The 17201-nt window shown below is 38.9% G+C and overlaps 1 protein-coding gene across 1 annotated transcript; it reads right to left on the bottom strand.

The window, feature by feature from the left end:
• Positions 1 to 14243: 14243 nt before the first annotated feature.
• LOC110904178 (60S ribosomal protein L10a-1) lies at positions 14244 to 17192 on the bottom strand. The gene is made up of 6 exons (XM_022150008.2): positions 17074 to 17192; positions 16778 to 16815; positions 16436 to 16655; positions 15210 to 15375; positions 14558 to 14763; positions 14244 to 14470 (listed from the first exon to the last, which is right to left on the bottom strand). The coding sequence occupies exons 2-6, from the start codon at positions 16780 to 16782 to the stop codon at positions 14417 to 14419; spliced, it is 651 nt and encodes a 216-aa protein (XP_022005700.1). The 5' UTR covers positions 16783 to 16815; positions 17074 to 17192; the 3' UTR covers positions 14244 to 14416.
• Between the last annotated feature and the right edge of the window lie 9 nt (positions 17193 to 17201).

Here is a 17201-nt window from a genome sequence, read left to right on the forward strand (position 1 = left end):
CGAGGCCAACCGCTCAGAACACAGCGGTGGCACTTCCGGAAATAACCCTCCAACTGGTAATGTTAAGTCACCTAAGACACATTACAAATCCTTTGGATAATTCCAATTGTGTTTTGCCAATGCTCGCTCGTGAATTGTGTTACATGTGTTACAGGCTGTACTTATAAGCAATTTCTGGATTGCAAACCCCTAAACTTTGATGGCACGGGAGGTGCCGTCGCTTTTGTTCGCTGGGTTGAAATGACCGACTCCGTACTAAGAATGAGCAAATGTACACCTGAACAGAGAGTCACTTATATTTCTGGGTTGTTTTTGGATGGTGCACTCTCCTGGTGGAACCTCCAAGTTCAAACTCTTGGCGAAACTACTGCATATGCGCTCAGCTGGGATGAGCTTAAGGAATTAATGCGCAAGAAATATTGTTCAAGAGCTGAAATCCAGAAACTGGAAACCGAATTATGGAATCTGAAGATGGATGGACCAAAGGTTGCCGAGTATATTCAGCGTTTTCATGATTTATCAATGGTCGTTCCCTATCTTGTCGATCCGGATTTCAAGAGAATCGAGCGGTTTATTTGGGGACTTGCGCCTCAAATCCTGAGCATGGTTACTGCTGCAAAGCCTCCAACCATCTCAGAGGCTATCGATTTGAGCATTACACTTACTGAAGAAGCTCTTCGTATGGGAAAGTTTCCGAAATCTGAGACAAACAAGAAAGTGACTCACATGGAGTCTTCGGGCGACAACAAAAGAAAGTTTTCAAACCTGAAGAAAGACACTCAAGTAAGTCATGACAACTCTAATGCAAACAAAAGAAGGGAAGCAAACCCGGCTCATGACATAAAAGCTTATAGAGCCGCCAATAAGGCCAGGGGAAAGGTTTATCTCGGGACTAAGCCGAGATGTGACGAATGCAAGTTTCACCATGAAGGTCGTTGCCTGAGACCTAAGTGTGAAAGATGTGGAAAAGAGGGACACAGCAAGGATGCCTGTTGGGCAAGATATCCCAATCGAGGAAGAAACGATAGCTACAACCAAGGCGGAAACAACAACGGTAGAGTTCCAGGTTGCTTCAATTGTGGTGACGTGGGACACATTAGAAAAGATTGCCCCAAGAAGAACCAAGCAAGGAAGAGACTTCACGATCAGAGCTCGTGAAGCACGCTAGGATCCCAATGTGGTTACGGGTACGTTCCCTATTAACCAACACTCTACATCCATTCTGTTTGATAGAATTTAAGAATACACTTGGCTTAGTTTCAAGTAAGCTAGACGTCCCATATTCTATAGAATTGGCAAATGGAAAGTTAGTTAAAGCAATGAGGTGATTAAGGGTTGTACTTTGGAACTTAGAGAGCGGGAATTTTCTATTACCTGTTGACTTGGGAAGTCATGATGTTGTAGTCAACATGGATTGGCTACCCAAGAATAGAGCCGAATTTGCTTGTCATGAGAAAATCATTCGCATCCCTCTTGCGAATGATGAAACACTATGGTACGCGTCCTTCATGTAGTTGATGCAAGGACGCTGGGCCCATAAGGCGGTGGATTGCAACATCCCACATTGGTCATAAAGGCGCAGAAGTGCCTCCGAAAGGGGGGTGCATACCCATCCTTGCTCATATTGTCGATAAGGAGACCCAGGAGCCGAAGCCAGAAGACATCCCCGCTGTGAAGGAATTTCCAGAAGTCTTTCCCGAAGACTTGCTTGGGTTACCTCCACAGCAACGAATGGAGTTTCAGACAGACCTAGTGCCAGGAGCGGCACCAGTGGCGAAGGCACCTTATCGATTAGCTTCGTCCGAGATGCAAGAACTATCGACTCAACTGAAAGAGTGCTAGACAAGAGAACTTATCGAGCTGAGCTTCTCACCCTGGGGAGCTCCAGTGTTGTTTGTCAAGAAGAAGGACGACAGTTTTCGTATGTGCTTAGACTACATGGAGTTAAACAAGCTAACCAATCAAGAATCGGTACCCCTTACCGAGAATTAATGACTTGCTCGACCAATTTCAAAGTTCTAGCTACTACTCCAAGATCGACATGAGGTCGGGATATCATAAACTGCGAATAAAAGAAGAAAGTATCCCTAAAACGGCCTTTAGAACTCGCTATGGACATTACGGTTTCCTTGTCATGTCGTTTGGCTTAACAAACACGCCGGCGGTATTCATGGACCTCATGAATCGGGTGTGTAAGCCGGCCTAGGAAAAATGTGAGCAACATCTGCAAGCTACCCTAGAACTATTGAAGAAGGAACTGTTGTGTGCAAGCTGTCGAAGTGCGAATTTTGGATTCGCGAGGTGCAATTCTTAGGTCACGCGGTGAACAAGAATGGAATTCATGTTGACCCTGCCAAGATTAAAGCAATCAAGAATTGGGAAGTCCCAAAGACGCCAACTGAGATACGACAATTTCTGGGGTTAGCGGGCTATTACAAACGATTCATTGAAGAATGCATCTGCGACGCACCTATCTTATCTTTGCCTTACGGTACCGATGGATTTGTGGTATATTGTGATGCTTCTCGACAAGGTCTTGCTTGCGTGGTGATGCAACGAGATAAAGGAATCGCGTACGCGTCACATCAATTGAAGGTGCATGAGAAGAATGATACCACGCACGATGTTGAACTAGGTGCAGTGAATTTCGCGATGAAGATTTGGCGCCATTACTTTTATAGAAAACGTTGCACGATCTTTACTAATCACAAGAGTTTGCAACATATCTTTGATCAGAAGGTTTTGAATATGAGACAACGAAGATGGGTTGAACTGTTGAATGATACGACTATGAGATTAAGTATCACCTGGACAAGGCGAGCGTTGTAGCAGACGCCTTGAGCCGCAGGGAGTGCGCAAAAACCACTAAGGATGCGAGCCTTGGAGATGACCATACAGACAAATCCCGCTACTCGGATTCGTGAGGCTGAACAAGAGGCGCTCAAACCAGAGAACCTATAAGCTGAAGCATTACGTGGAATGGGAGCGCAATTGTTGCCCAAGGAAGATGGAACATTGTACTCCCTGAAGCGAGTTTGGGTTCCATTCTTTAGCGACCTACGGACTATTTTTTTTGGACGGGGCTCAAAAGTCAAGGTATTCTATACATCCAGGGTCAGATAAAGGGTACCAAGACTTAAAAGGATTTTTTTTGGTGGCCTAACCTTAAGGGCGACATTGCTACTTATGTCGGAAAATGCCTTACATGCGCTAAGGTTAAGACGAAATATCAAAAGCCTTCAGGATTACTGCAACAACTTGAAATTCCCATATCGAAATGGGAACAAAGCGATGGACTTCATTACTAAGTTACCCCGAACCTCGAGAGGTCACGACATGGGTTGAGTAATCGTTGATCGACTTACGAAGTCCGCACAATTTTTTTTACCCACCTGTGAGAAGGATAGCACTTGGAAGCTAGCCAAAATATATCTTAAGGAGATTGTGGCACGGCACAGTGTGCCTGTTTCTATTATATCGGACCAAGAAGGTCGGTTCATGTCAAGGATTTGGAAATCATTCCAAAAGGCCTTTGGATCCCAACTGAATCTTAGTACAACCTTTCACCCTCAAACGGACGACCAAAGTGAACGAACGATACAAACTTTGGAGGACATGTTACATGTTTGTGTGATGGATTTGGGTGGAAACTGGGATACTCACTTGCCCTTAGTGGAGTTCTCGTACAATAATAGTTATCACACTAGCATCCAGGCCGCCCCGTTTGAAGCATTATGTGGACGAAAGTGTCGGTCCCCGCTATGTTGGACGGAGACCGGGGATAAATAACTTATTGGTCCGGATGTGGTCCAGGAAACCATTGACAAGATCATCCAGATACGAGACCGTATCAAGACGGCTCGTGATAGACAAAAGAGCTACGCCGACAAACGACGCAAACCATTAGCTTTCGAGGTCGGAGACATAGTATTGTTGAAAGTCTCGCCTTGGAAGGGCGTAGTAAGATTTGGTAAACGTGGAAAGTTGAACCCATGTTACATTGGACCTTTCAAAATCCTAGAAAAGATCGGAACTGTTGCATACAAGTTAAAACTACCAGAGGAACTGAGCAGTGTACACGACACGTTTCACGTGTCAAATCTCAAGAAAAGTCCTACTCAAGAAACAGTCGTCATCCCAGCGGACGAGATACATGTCAACGATAAACTCCAATTTACTGAAGAACCTATTGAGATTACGGACTGGAAGGTCCCCAAAACACGGAGGAGTCGTAGGAAGCTAGTTAAAGTTCGTTAGAACTCGCGTCACGGCCCCGAGTATACGTGGGAACGTGAAGATCAGATGAAATCCAAGTACCCTCACATGTTTCAAAACACCCCTGCAACCGGTAGCACGACTTGAATTTCGGGACGAAATTCTTTTGACGGGGGGAGAATGTGACAACTGAAAAAAATAATGGTACTTCCGTACAACTTCAACACTTGATTTAACGTTTAATTTCTCTCATTACGAATGGATTACTGCATGATTAGGTCGTATAAGATCTAGCAATCATAGGACATGGGTAAAAAGGCTAAACAATATTAACACAATCGCCACGTCGCAAGAAAACTGCAAACTATGTCCTAATATGTTGGCAAAATGCTGAAAACACTATTCACCTGAGCACACTATTCATGGCAGCAAGTTCCGAAAACTGTCTGAACAAGGGATGAAGGGCATGAACGCACTTGGTAGATGAAATACAAATAAAAATCCCTAACTAGGGACACTAAACACTAGAACACAATAACTTTCCGGTAAATTCACATAGTTACACTTTGTCCGTTCCGCGCTAAATTAGAACAAAAATAAGTTGTCCGCGAAGCTAGAAAAAATAATCATTGGCATTTTGAATGTCCATAGGACTTTTAAATAATATATGACACCCTAAATAAGCTTGGGCATATCAATGGGATACCCGAAACATATACTCCCGGTGTCACGCCGCGACTTTCACACACTGTCCAAATTCGAGCTTGTATTTCTACCATCCAATCTCCTAAACTAAAAGGCTAGCGAACTAGTTAGCTATTTTGGCATCATAAACGCCTTAAATAAACGTCATAGCATCGATGGTAAAACAGAACCATCGCTCCCGGTATTATATAGCGTCTTTTATATAGCACCCGATATCGAACCGACGAGCGAACTAGCGTCATTTTTACTATCCAAAATCTATACCCACTAAACTAATAAACAAATTAGACTATGCTTAAAACCCTAAACTATCATTAACACCCCAAATACCCTAATTAATCTAATTACTAAAATATATCCTAGTTATATTTATAATCACATGTTTTATAAAATAATAATAATAATAATAATAATAATAATAATAATAATATTAAACCATACCCCCCATTTCGTTCATGTGGGGGACCCCACATGAAATCATCCTACAATATTATTTTGTGGATAAAGAAGTATGGTGTTGGAGATTATTTGAAGACTTTTAGGGATCTTGATTCACCAGCTTGTCATACATATCATATCACCAACACTTATCACTTTTATTCAAGATTTTGCAACCAAGAAACACCTCCTAATCCCATCATATTTCGGCAGCCCCCCAAAGCCCACAAACCCTTCATTTTGAGCCATAAAAATCACCATTTCAACCCCTAACAATCCATTTCAACATCATTTATGGAAGGTGTAAGCATGGAGCATTCTTATGGCTTTGATTGGAGCTTAATCTCTTCTAAATCATCATCTTAACACACTTACAAAACTGTAAGCATTTTACTTATCATTTTAAGTTTATTATTATGTCTAGATTACTAAGGTACTTGTTGATCATCTTGAAATCAAAGAAAAATTTCGCCTAAAACCCTAAACCAAAACTTAACAACTCACTAAATGTGAAGTATTATGTGATTATTATGTGTATTAGTGTTGAATGAGTTGTATGATCATGTTGATTTTTGGTTAAAGTAGGATGATTAGTCATGAGATTTATGATGATCATGTTGTTTATTTAGTGTAGTAACTTATATAAGTGATGATCTTGTTATATTAAGCTTAAAAATGTGATTTAAACACTTAGAAGTTTAAATCAAGAAAGATCATCACCCTTAAATCCATGAGCTTTATTTATATATGTGTTTAAACTTGAAAGATTAAGGGTTTATGAACTAAACATGGTGATTAAGAACTAATAAATGTGATTTTTACAAAATAACAAGTGATTTAATAAATGGTTATGAAAACCACACTTAAAAGTCTTGGATTTCAAGACATAAAAGTCTTGGATTTAAAAAAAATATATATATATTTATTAAATTATTAGTGTATATATATATATATATATATGTATATAAGTGCTCATGATTTAAGGAAATAAGTGGTAGAAATTGTTTACTTAATGTTGTAAATTGTTGAGATTAGTGAATTGATGTTGATGGTAAATTGGAAATGATTTTAAACATGTTTTGAATACATGGGAAAAACGCCATAGTTTAGGGAAACTATGGCGAAATTTCATAAAAATCTAATCGCGATTAAAAAGAGATTAATGGGGTGACTAAGATGGTTAATCGTGATTAGTAAACTTAATTGTGATTAGCGACTCTAATCATGATTATACAAACCCTAAGGACGATGGTTAAGTCCTAACAATCCAAGAGTTTATATAAACTCAAAAGGATACTTTTATAACATAAAATGGGTAAAGTTTTTAAATAAAACAATAAACATAATTTTTGTGAAGATTATATTTACATATGTTAAAAATACTATATTTGGTGTATGCTACTTGTATAATGGGTGTATGTATTAGTAGTAGGAAGAATACTACCAAATATAAAAATACACCACACTTGGAAAATACACTAAACTTATACATATGAGGTTCCATATATATTATGGTTAACACAAATAAACGGACAATGAAACACGGACGAACGGACATCGAACAAAACTACACATATAAACCAAACGTTGCCACAAGTGTAAAAATAAACTATTTTTGGACACTTCGCATATATGTCCAAGACAACAAAAGCCGGAAAGTACAATAATAAAAGTAACACTAACTGTGGTTCTAAAAATTTACTAATATAGTTATATCCTACTTAGTAAAAATTTGTCACAAATTCAAGAACATAAATATTGGATTAAGTTATATAACTTTGGGCCTTTAGAATTAAATTTTGGGCTTGGAATAACATAAATATTGGGCTAAGCCCAATACCTTAAATACGTGGGCAAAGGCCCATTTCCTAAATTACTTACAAAAGCCCACTTACAATACTAACATGGGCTAGGTCCAATAACCTATAGAGCTTGGGCTAGGCCCAAATACCACAAAATAAGGATTAAGCCCAAAACACTAAATTGTGGGCTAAGCCCAAGGTAAAATGTTTGTATATATTTTTTTATAAATATATATTATGCAAATACATTAATACGGTATACCTACACGTACAATACGGGATACACATACGTATAAAAGACTCACGCACATGATGATGTACTCACACACACTTGTTGAAGTGAACTCTCGCAAGAATGCCGTATGCATACGACAACGTATTGGCGATGTTAAAAATAAATATTTTTAACACTTGAATCCATAAATGATATACGGCATTATATTTGTGTAACAAATATAAAGTCTCAACTCAAAGTATGCTAGAAAACAAATGCCAACATATTACTAAAATACACAAGTGTTCCAAAAACGAAATGAAAATGATAAACGTTCAAGATGAACAACGAGTACAAGGTCTAGGAAGGACCAACGTGTCTAATGAGTTAGAACCTTTGTAGGTTGACTCGCATTTACGGAACACGTTGATTGAATATCTCTCTCTCAGGAACGCAAAGCTGTGAGTTCATGTCCCCCTTTTCTCTTAACTGTTTTCGGATTTATAACTCTCGGGGGTGATATACATGTTACGTATGTTTCAATGGTATGATTTGGCTATGAAATGAACTATTAGATCATGTGAGCATAGGCTGAAACTGAAATGCCAATAACTCTCATAAGAAACATGGACAAAGGTTAGATCTAACGGGTACGGCCGAGCCCCACTCATGGTCCATTTGTGACTACTTAGAGTGCTTTTGTGTCCCAGTCGAGGTGATTCGACAACAGTCAAGGTGATTTGACACAGTCAAGGTGATTTGACACAGTCAAGGTGATTTGATACAGTCGAGGGGATTCGACACAGTCTAGGGGATTCGACACTTTTAATAGCCCACTCGGGTTGGGTACTCCCTATGTCTTCACATATATTAATATCCTTGCAAAACATTAATTGATCTGTTCATAGACGCTTTACATACCTGTTTTCAAAGGAATCTCTCAAATGTTTACAAGTTTATTGGAACTCATACAAAACGCATGAACTCGCTCAACTTTTGTTGATGTTTTCAAAATTACATGTGTTTCAGGAAACAAGATGGATCTTGGGCGCGGGTGTTGTTTTCATGATGTAAATTTCAAGTTTAGATGTCATCCGCTTTTGTTGGTTTGTAACTTAACCGGAGGTCATGTTGATTGAAACTTAAATGACTTGTGATTGTGATGTTTTAAACTTTTGAATGGATGAACATCATATTAATCATATAGTTGTTTGTTATAATCGAATGCAATGAAAACTGATCAAGTCACACGCACACGCTTCCGCAAAAGTCAGGGTGTGACAAGGAGGTTTGAGACCTCACCGGGAGAGATCACCACTTGGTCTCTCCCCGGATGTATACTCCTTTGGTATTAGTTCGGTTTTCATGTAATCGGGCCGACTTGTAATGTTTTACTACCGGATTAATACAAAGTTGTTTGTTTATCATCTCTAATCTCTTCCGTCTATGAACATAATCATGAAAATCACGGTTTCGATCCCGAAACAGGGACCTACAATTGGTATCAGAGCCATGGTGCCCGATTTAGTAAATCTAACCGTTTACTAAGTCACATGTGCTCTAGATCTGTGATTTTTGTGCTTTTTGTTCAAGATGTAAAAATGGTGAAAATGAGAAAAACTCAGATCTGGACCCGAATATTCAGATCTGTGCTGAAACGAGTGTTGAGTTTTATGTTTTTCACCTAAATGTTCAAGTAATCATCATCAAAAATTATATACAAAGTGTTTTCATCAATCTGCAAATTTACACAGCCTCCTGTGTTCTTGATGTTCTTATCATCTTCATGTTTCGAGAGATGTAAAAGTATGCTCGAAAGATTAAACTGATCTCGAAAGATCAATCACAACCTCGAAGGATCAAAACAGTACTTCGAAGGATCATTTATCTTTTCGAAGGGTCATCTCACAAGACTTCGAAGGATCAACATCAACAACTTCGAAGGATCTTCTTGCCCCTCAACAACTTCGACAGATCACTTGTACCCCTAAATAACTTCGAAAGATCACCTTGTTGTGTATCGAAGGATCATCATCTGGATAGAACAGAATCGGAAGATCAGTTTCGAATTTCGAAGGATCATCATTTTGTTCATCGCAGAAAGAGAGAAAGAAGAATGGGGGCTGTACATGAGTGATGTCGGCTGGTGATGTTTTTTTTTAAAAAATTAGGGTTGTTGACCTTTGGGTGGAGGCTGTACATATGTCGACATAATCAGGTGGATGGCAGACTAGGTCTTTCTGATTGGACCCACTTAGTGTGATGAAATTGATATATTGATCTAGACTTTAATTGTTCATAGACAACTCTTAGTGGGGGCCCAGTGTAAAACGGGTGGAATATCAGTCTTTTAACCTTATCTCCTTTTAAAACAAAGGTATGTTGGCGGCTGCTAGGTGGGCCTCATGCATGTGATCAAGTTGGTGGGATGCTAGGTGGGCTCATTAGTCAACGAAGAAAGTTACTGGACGAATACTCAAGCCCAACTTGAAGATCCACTAACTTTTTGTTCAATTGAAAATTAAACAAAGACTAAAAGTGGGACTAACAGTCTTCGTGGCACTACAATTTCTCTTTAATTGGGTCGGGTGTTCGTGAAGTTGTTTTGAACCCGTCTAAATGTCGACGCCAAATCCGTACGGGTTTTGGGAGCGCGTGGGATGATGCGGCATGATGAAAACAAGAGATGATGAAAACTTGATTTCTGAAAAGTGTGGGGTAGTCACGGTTACCGATGCAAATGGCAAAAATGGTAACGCGACTATTATGGGCCAAAAACAACACGGTATGTTCGCTTCCGCACGTCAATATTTATGATTGTTACCGGTTATTCGGAAATGTTCGAAAGCATTTTGTTTATTGTCATATTCTCGCATTTGAAAACGAACGTATGAACCTAGAACGTCAATACCGGTCCTAACGAGTTCACAAAGTCTTTGGAGGGATACAAGTCGGATCCTACGGGGTACTAGGCGAAATTTCTTTATCAACTAGAATATGCAACGAAGAAATATTTTTGTTTATTGTCATATTCTCGCATTTGGTAACGAATGAATGAACCTAGAATGTCAATACCGGTCCTAACGAGTTCACAAAGTCTTTGGAGGGATACAAGTCGGATCCTACGGGGTACTAGGGGACGTTCTTATTCAACTAGAATATGCAAAGAAGAAAGTCGTTTTCGTGAATTTTCGGAACCGAGAACATTCAATGAAGATTGATGACAGTTCCGCTCAGTGGAGGGAATTGGTGAACATTTGAAGATAAATTCTACTCAGTGGAGAGAATTTGTTATGTGAAATTGACGACAGTTTCTTTGAAGTGGAAAGAATCTGTTAAGGTTTAGAGATTTTACCAAAGAAATGGGGGGATAAAAATTTTCATATGTTGAATTTCTTCGGTAAATTTCTAAACGCAATCATAGGTGGTAGAGTTTGTGATTTTCTGGTGATACAAATGGTTCTGCGTGGAATGTTTTGCACAGACACATATTTGAGGATTTTAATTAATTCTCCAGCCAGCGTGAAGAGTTTTGCACGGAAACATACAGGTATCTAAAGTCGACAGTAGTGTCAAAGCGCTGTTTACTGAAGACCTGGGGAATCTTTATGGAAGTTGATAGTTCAAGGCTGAAGACCTGCAGGATTCAGTTTTGGGTTTGATGTTTCTTTGGGATTTTACAGGGATCTGGGGGTAACTCAATTCGTTGAGTTTGCAAACGATGTACTTGGTCAAGCTGACTTCCTGAGTACTGATGCTGAAGATCTGTAGTGCATTACGTGGTCAACTTCACAAAGGCGAGACAATGAGATCTGGATGTAGTTCAACTAAGCGTGCCGTTTGGTTGAGCTTGCAAGGGATACACTTGGTCTAGCTGACTTTCCTGAGTGTTGATGCTGAAGATTAAAGTGCATTACTTGGTCGATTCCACAAAGACGGTTTACAGAAGACAGTTCACCAGAAATCTCTATCAATGTAGTATGCTTGAAGATCAAGACTTGATGCAGTTGTTAAAGAATGGAACCCTTATCAAATGCCGGTTGGAGTATTGGAAGATCAGCGGAAGATCGGTCAATTGAGCCTTTTGAGGAAATTGCACAACACTCAACACGGATACGCGTACTTTGAGGGGGAAATATTATACAAGGAGCATCAAGATACTACTTACCTGGATCATCGGTCAAAGGGGAATTTGTTAGCACAGAGAAGATGAATACGAATACTTGACTGAAGATCGATTGCAGTTGCACTTTCAGCATTCGACAGCAACGGACAAGGGGGAATTTGTTGATGCAGATTTTGTGTCCGATGCTTGTCGAATAGATTAGTTACTATTGTACGCTGAATTTGTAATAGTTAGTGAAACGGTCAAACAAACGTGTATAGACCCGCTCGTTTGAAGTGGTCAAACGAGAGGGTTATTTGGTTGACCGTATGGGTTTTGCTAGACAAATTATGGTTGTATAATGTTTGGTGTCGAAGGATAAGGCATCGAAGGATTGTGTATATCCTTCGATGAGCTCGAAAGATATCCATCGATAGATGAAGATGGACCTCGAAGGATATGTCATCCTTCGAGGTATATGTGTATCTTTCGATAGCTGGATGATCGACAGATGATCTATCGATCAATCAGTTAGATCCTTCGACCATACAACCTGTGTTGGGTATAAATACCAACACTTTGTCATTTGCAAGACCAAGAGAGTGTAAGAGTTTGAGAGGAGGTTTGAGACCTCACCGGGAGAGATCACCACTTGGTCTCTCCCCGGATGTATACTCCTTTGGTATTAGTTCGGTTTTCATGTAATCGGGCCGACTTGTAATGTTTTACTACCGGATTAATACAAAGTTGTTTGTTTATCATCTCTAATCTCTTCCGTCTATGAACATAATCATGAAAATCACGGTTTCGATCCCGAAACAGGGACCTGCAGTGCAGCTATCTGGACCCAGTTAAACTTTAATCTCTTTGGATCTATGGTACCGTGTTTCGTGAACGGTTTTACGAAAACCCCCCACTCTGGGTAAATCCCATCAACTAGGTAGTACCCATACACGTACTCAACCCCGTTTACAAAGAAAGTTCCTTTGGGTCCTATACCATTTACCCGATCATTGAAAAGGGGCGAGTGGTTTATGATGGTAATATCATTATGTGAACCTGGCATACCGAAGAACGCATGCCATATCCAAAGATCTTGGGACGCAACCGCTTCAAACATGATGGCTGGCATCCCGTGAAATCCACTCGTGTGAGCGCCTTGCCATGCGGTAGGACAAAGTTCCCAAGGCCATTTCATACAATCTAAACTACCTAGCATCCCGAGTAGCCCATGATAATCTGTGTGATGTTCCAATATTTGTTGCATGTCACTAAACGAGGGCTTTCTCAAATATCTTTTCCTATAAAGTTCTAAAATACACGAACAAAAGTTGTGAAGACTTTCTCTAGCTACACGTGCAGACATTTTTAAATAGTCATCCATAATGTCCGAACTATTGTAGTACGCTAACTGCCTAAGTGCGGCCGTGACCTTTTGCCACGTACTAAATCCTAAGTGCCCGGTTACATCCGGTTTTTGTTGGAAATAAACATACTTCTCCTCAAGATATCTAGATATCCTTAAAAATAAGTTTCTACTCATACGAAAAAGACGCCTAAACATTTTTTCATCATACTTAGGCTCCGCTTAGAAGTAATCGCTTACCAACAAATTGTTAGCGGTGTGCCGTTCACGAGCGGTGTACCTTCTCCTCCGTTTAGGTTGCGGAGTGTCTTCCTCGTCGTCTTCGTCTTCCACGATAGCTTTCACCACCGCCGCGATCGTTTGTAGAAATACTTCCGCACCATCGTCAGATGATGATGACGCTACACTTGAACTTGAAGAACTCATGGCAAGATTGTGTTTTATGTGTTTGATATGGTGTGAGAAAACTGTTAAATAAAGAAAAAAAAAATTTAAAAGACATGGCCCCAACGGCTAGTTTGAATTGGTCATTCACAGCCCGCCATGTCACCTTGCTAGACCCGCCCTACGCCCGGCTTCAAACCCCCGCCCCTTGGGCCACACCCCACACCCCAACCCAAACCCTATACCTCATAGTCTTACATACCTGAAAACACTTTTCTTTCTCTCTCCTCTATCTTCCTTACCCCCCTCACATCACCGTTTTTAGCTTTTTACTAGTTCCGTAAAAACTAACCATCTCTTTCATCTATATCAACACTCTTTCTTACGTCACTAAAAACACCCATATTATAGATGCTATAATAAATGTTATCTTCTACCATTAATCTCATGAAAATCCTCATTCTATCGGGTATGACAAGATTTACATTAATGTGAGAATTCTACGAGACCATTAACACTCTACGCTCAAGGGCATGGAAGGAATATGTCGCAAAACCATTTGGTGGCACCAACTTTGCAGAAAACTGGTGTGGTTAGGGCAGTAAGCACTACACCAATGGGGCATGAAGGGGGAGGTGTGAGCCTAGTAATGCTTGAAGGGCGATGTGTGTAGTAGTCACACCCTGGGCATGGATCATTACAGAAATTTGAACAAAGCCATACATGTGTTCCGACAAGAATTTACTTGTCGTGCAAGACAAATTCCTCAAAAACAGAAAACAAGTTTCTCAAGACGCTTAACGAATGACCACACAAAACTAGTTGCATAGAAAAACACCGATTCCTCACTTACGATTGCATTTGTAATTTGTCGTTAACGTAGTTATAATTAGAAGGTAAATTTGTGATTTGTCCTTGACGTATTTACATTTGCGAATCTGTAGAAATAACAATTGGTTTCATTTCTGACCCTTGTTTGAAACACAATCACCTATAAATATTAAGTAATAGCAATAACTCCGATATAAAAATATTTTTTTAAAAGTAAATAGATTTTATAGTGCTACAAAAACAAACATGTAACAAGCCAAAGAAAAACCTATTCCTGTGTTCATGAGAAATATACTTTCCAACACTGACTTTAACATTAACCCAAAATTAAAACATACAAACAAATAAGCTCTTCCTTAAAAGATGCGAACTGGCTTCCCCATGGTTGTCTTCAAGTATAAGCATCTCACCTGAATTCATTAAAAGATAAAACAATAAAAAAAAGTATTATAAAACTTGTATAAAAAATCATTACTGCAGGCGCATATATAACTCACATTTTGCCAATTCTTCTTTAGCAAAGAAACTAAGAAATTGACACTCATTTGAACGTTTTGGAAAATTTGCTTTTCCTCCATGCTGCAGTTTCCAACAGCCACTCCCATGCAGAGCACCTTCTTTAGTTGAAACTTGACCGTTGCTTTGGTCTCATTGACTTTCGCCTCGAGGGATTCCTGATGACTAACAAGTGTCGGGAACTTACCTGCATTTTATAATCGTAACGGGTATCATGGTGAGAAAGCTGATGGTTATAACTTATAAGATAAAAAGAAAATGCATAAACCACTCTCTGTACTTTTATCTTATATTTTGCAACCAAGTTACCAAATCGTAAAAACCAATGACTTGGTCGCTGATTTTATTTTTATTCAAAATACAACTTGAGCAAGCATTATTAATGTCACCGAAGCGACAATTTACAAGTAAAATAAATAAACTTGGGGTTGTTTGCTAAATCCAGTAGTGAAACACAGGTTGAATTATGTTTTGCAAAGCCTAATTTATTGTTAGTTGTTAAAAGAATAGTTTCTACTTGAGCATTTTAGCCTACAAAATCGTAAAAAGGATTGAAAGCATGTAAACGACCTTTGTTGGTTTAATGAAACAAAGAAATATGTAGCGACAACAAGTTGAAACGTATACACCTACCAGCTTTGTTTAGACCAGGACCCAACAAACGAGGAATTTGCTTGATGACAGACTCAGAAGCCAAGAAAGCTTGGTGTTTTTTAGCAAGCTTCTTCACCAACTTCTTGTTCTTGTTCAGCTTCTTCAGTCCCTCAACATCCATATACTCAAGTCCTATTTTTTGGGCCTGTAAATTTATATTAAAAATCAATTACTATGTTCCATATTACATGCTGCTAAACACGCTCATTGTGATACAGTATATATGAATATCACAATAAAGCTATGACAGTCATGTTCCAAATGCTAATACTCTGTATAAATTAGACTATCTTGTGTAAGTCACAGTTGTCGGTTGATAAAACAGAAGCTTGAATATGGCATTATCAACAAACAGATAAAACGTATAGCGATAAAAATAAAATGGCTTAAACTTCTGCTTGTTGTAACTTTGATAACACTAAATACCTATGCAGTTAATGCGGAAAAATATCAGATATTGGTCAAGGACCAATATTTGAGATATCGGTTATTGCGGTGGGATATCGGGAATTTATAATATAATGCATAAATATATATATATATATATAGTGGAGGGTTCAAATGAGAAGAATTTTTTTGTAAGAAGAAAAAAGAAGAAGTTGCAACAATGTAGCCATACTTAGTGCTAAAATAAGTTATTGTCGAACCCAAAACACCATTTGTAGGTGCAATTGTCATATCCAAATCAAAGCCCAGTCCGTTTGCATTATTTTTGGCCCAAAGTTAACCTAAATCAAACTATCGCACACCGTTCACACATATCTGCAGACACTCCTAACTCAACCCTAAATCCCCCGCATCCACAATCGAAGCTCCCATCGCGTCGGACATTCTACTCTTCTAGATTGCGATTCCACTCGAAACAGGTATGTTTCTTCTTCTGTTTTCAGCTTATTTGTTCAATTTTCACTTCTTAGTTGGCCTATCGATATTCTCGGCGAGATGAGCGATATCATAATTACAAAATATTGGCGATATATCGGTATATATCACCGATATTTCAAACCGATATGCTAGCCAAGGTCCGATAACCGAGAGAACGGTGATATATCACCGATATATCGCCGAGATTGACTGCATAGCTAAATACTAAATAGCAGTATCAAAAACACATGACTAAAGCATTACTTGTAACCATTCAATATACCATATATTCTAACACTTAATATAAACCAAACCAAAATAAAATAACAGTTAACAATCACCTCTTCAACATGCTGGGCATCTCCAAGCATGCAAACTTTCAATTTTGGGCGAGGAATGTGAGGCAACTTCACTGTACCACTGAAACGTTTGTCCTTTTGCGGATCATAATTCTTCAAACCAATTTGAAGCTCAATGGTTTCAGTAAAATTACGCTTCTTTTCTTTAGCATCAGTAGTGATCTGAGTAATTGCCTCTCTGAGGGCTTCACTTTGAAGCTTACTGCAAAATAAACAGTAAATTCAGTGATCTGAGTAATTGCCTCTCTGAGGGCTTCACAACAATCAATAAATAAATTTAATTATCAATCATTTAATGAGCTTCGCAAACATCAACAAACATACCTCATTCTCGGAAACTTTTCTTCTGGTTAGCTTAACTTCTGCAAAAATCAAATGCAATGGAAACTTATAGTTAACATCAAAGAGACATATGGATCAAAGGATCGTTGATATCTAGATTCATATTATTGACAAGAACAAGCTTCTAATTTAACAATTTGCATCAATTACATTATAATTGTAATCAACTACTAGCAATGGATGAATATATGCATCGTAGCGATTGATTAACTGAAATTTGAATGAAAACAATAGAACGAGCAGAATAAACTAGTGAGAAATGATGAATAAGATCGTACCTCCAGTAAAGAACCCTGAGATTAGGGTTTCAAAGTGGCGACAGAGTCACGCAACAAAAATGGCTTATCGTAATTTATGAGGTTGAAACTGAAACCCTAAATCAACAAGATCAATGGGCCTTGTACTT

This window comes from Helianthus annuus, chromosome 14, assembly GCF_002127325.2.
Source record: "Helianthus annuus cultivar XRQ/B chromosome 14, HanXRQr2.0-SUNRISE, whole genome shotgun sequence".
NCBI classification, from domain to species: Eukaryota; Viridiplantae; Streptophyta; class Magnoliopsida; order Asterales; family Asteraceae; genus Helianthus; species Helianthus annuus.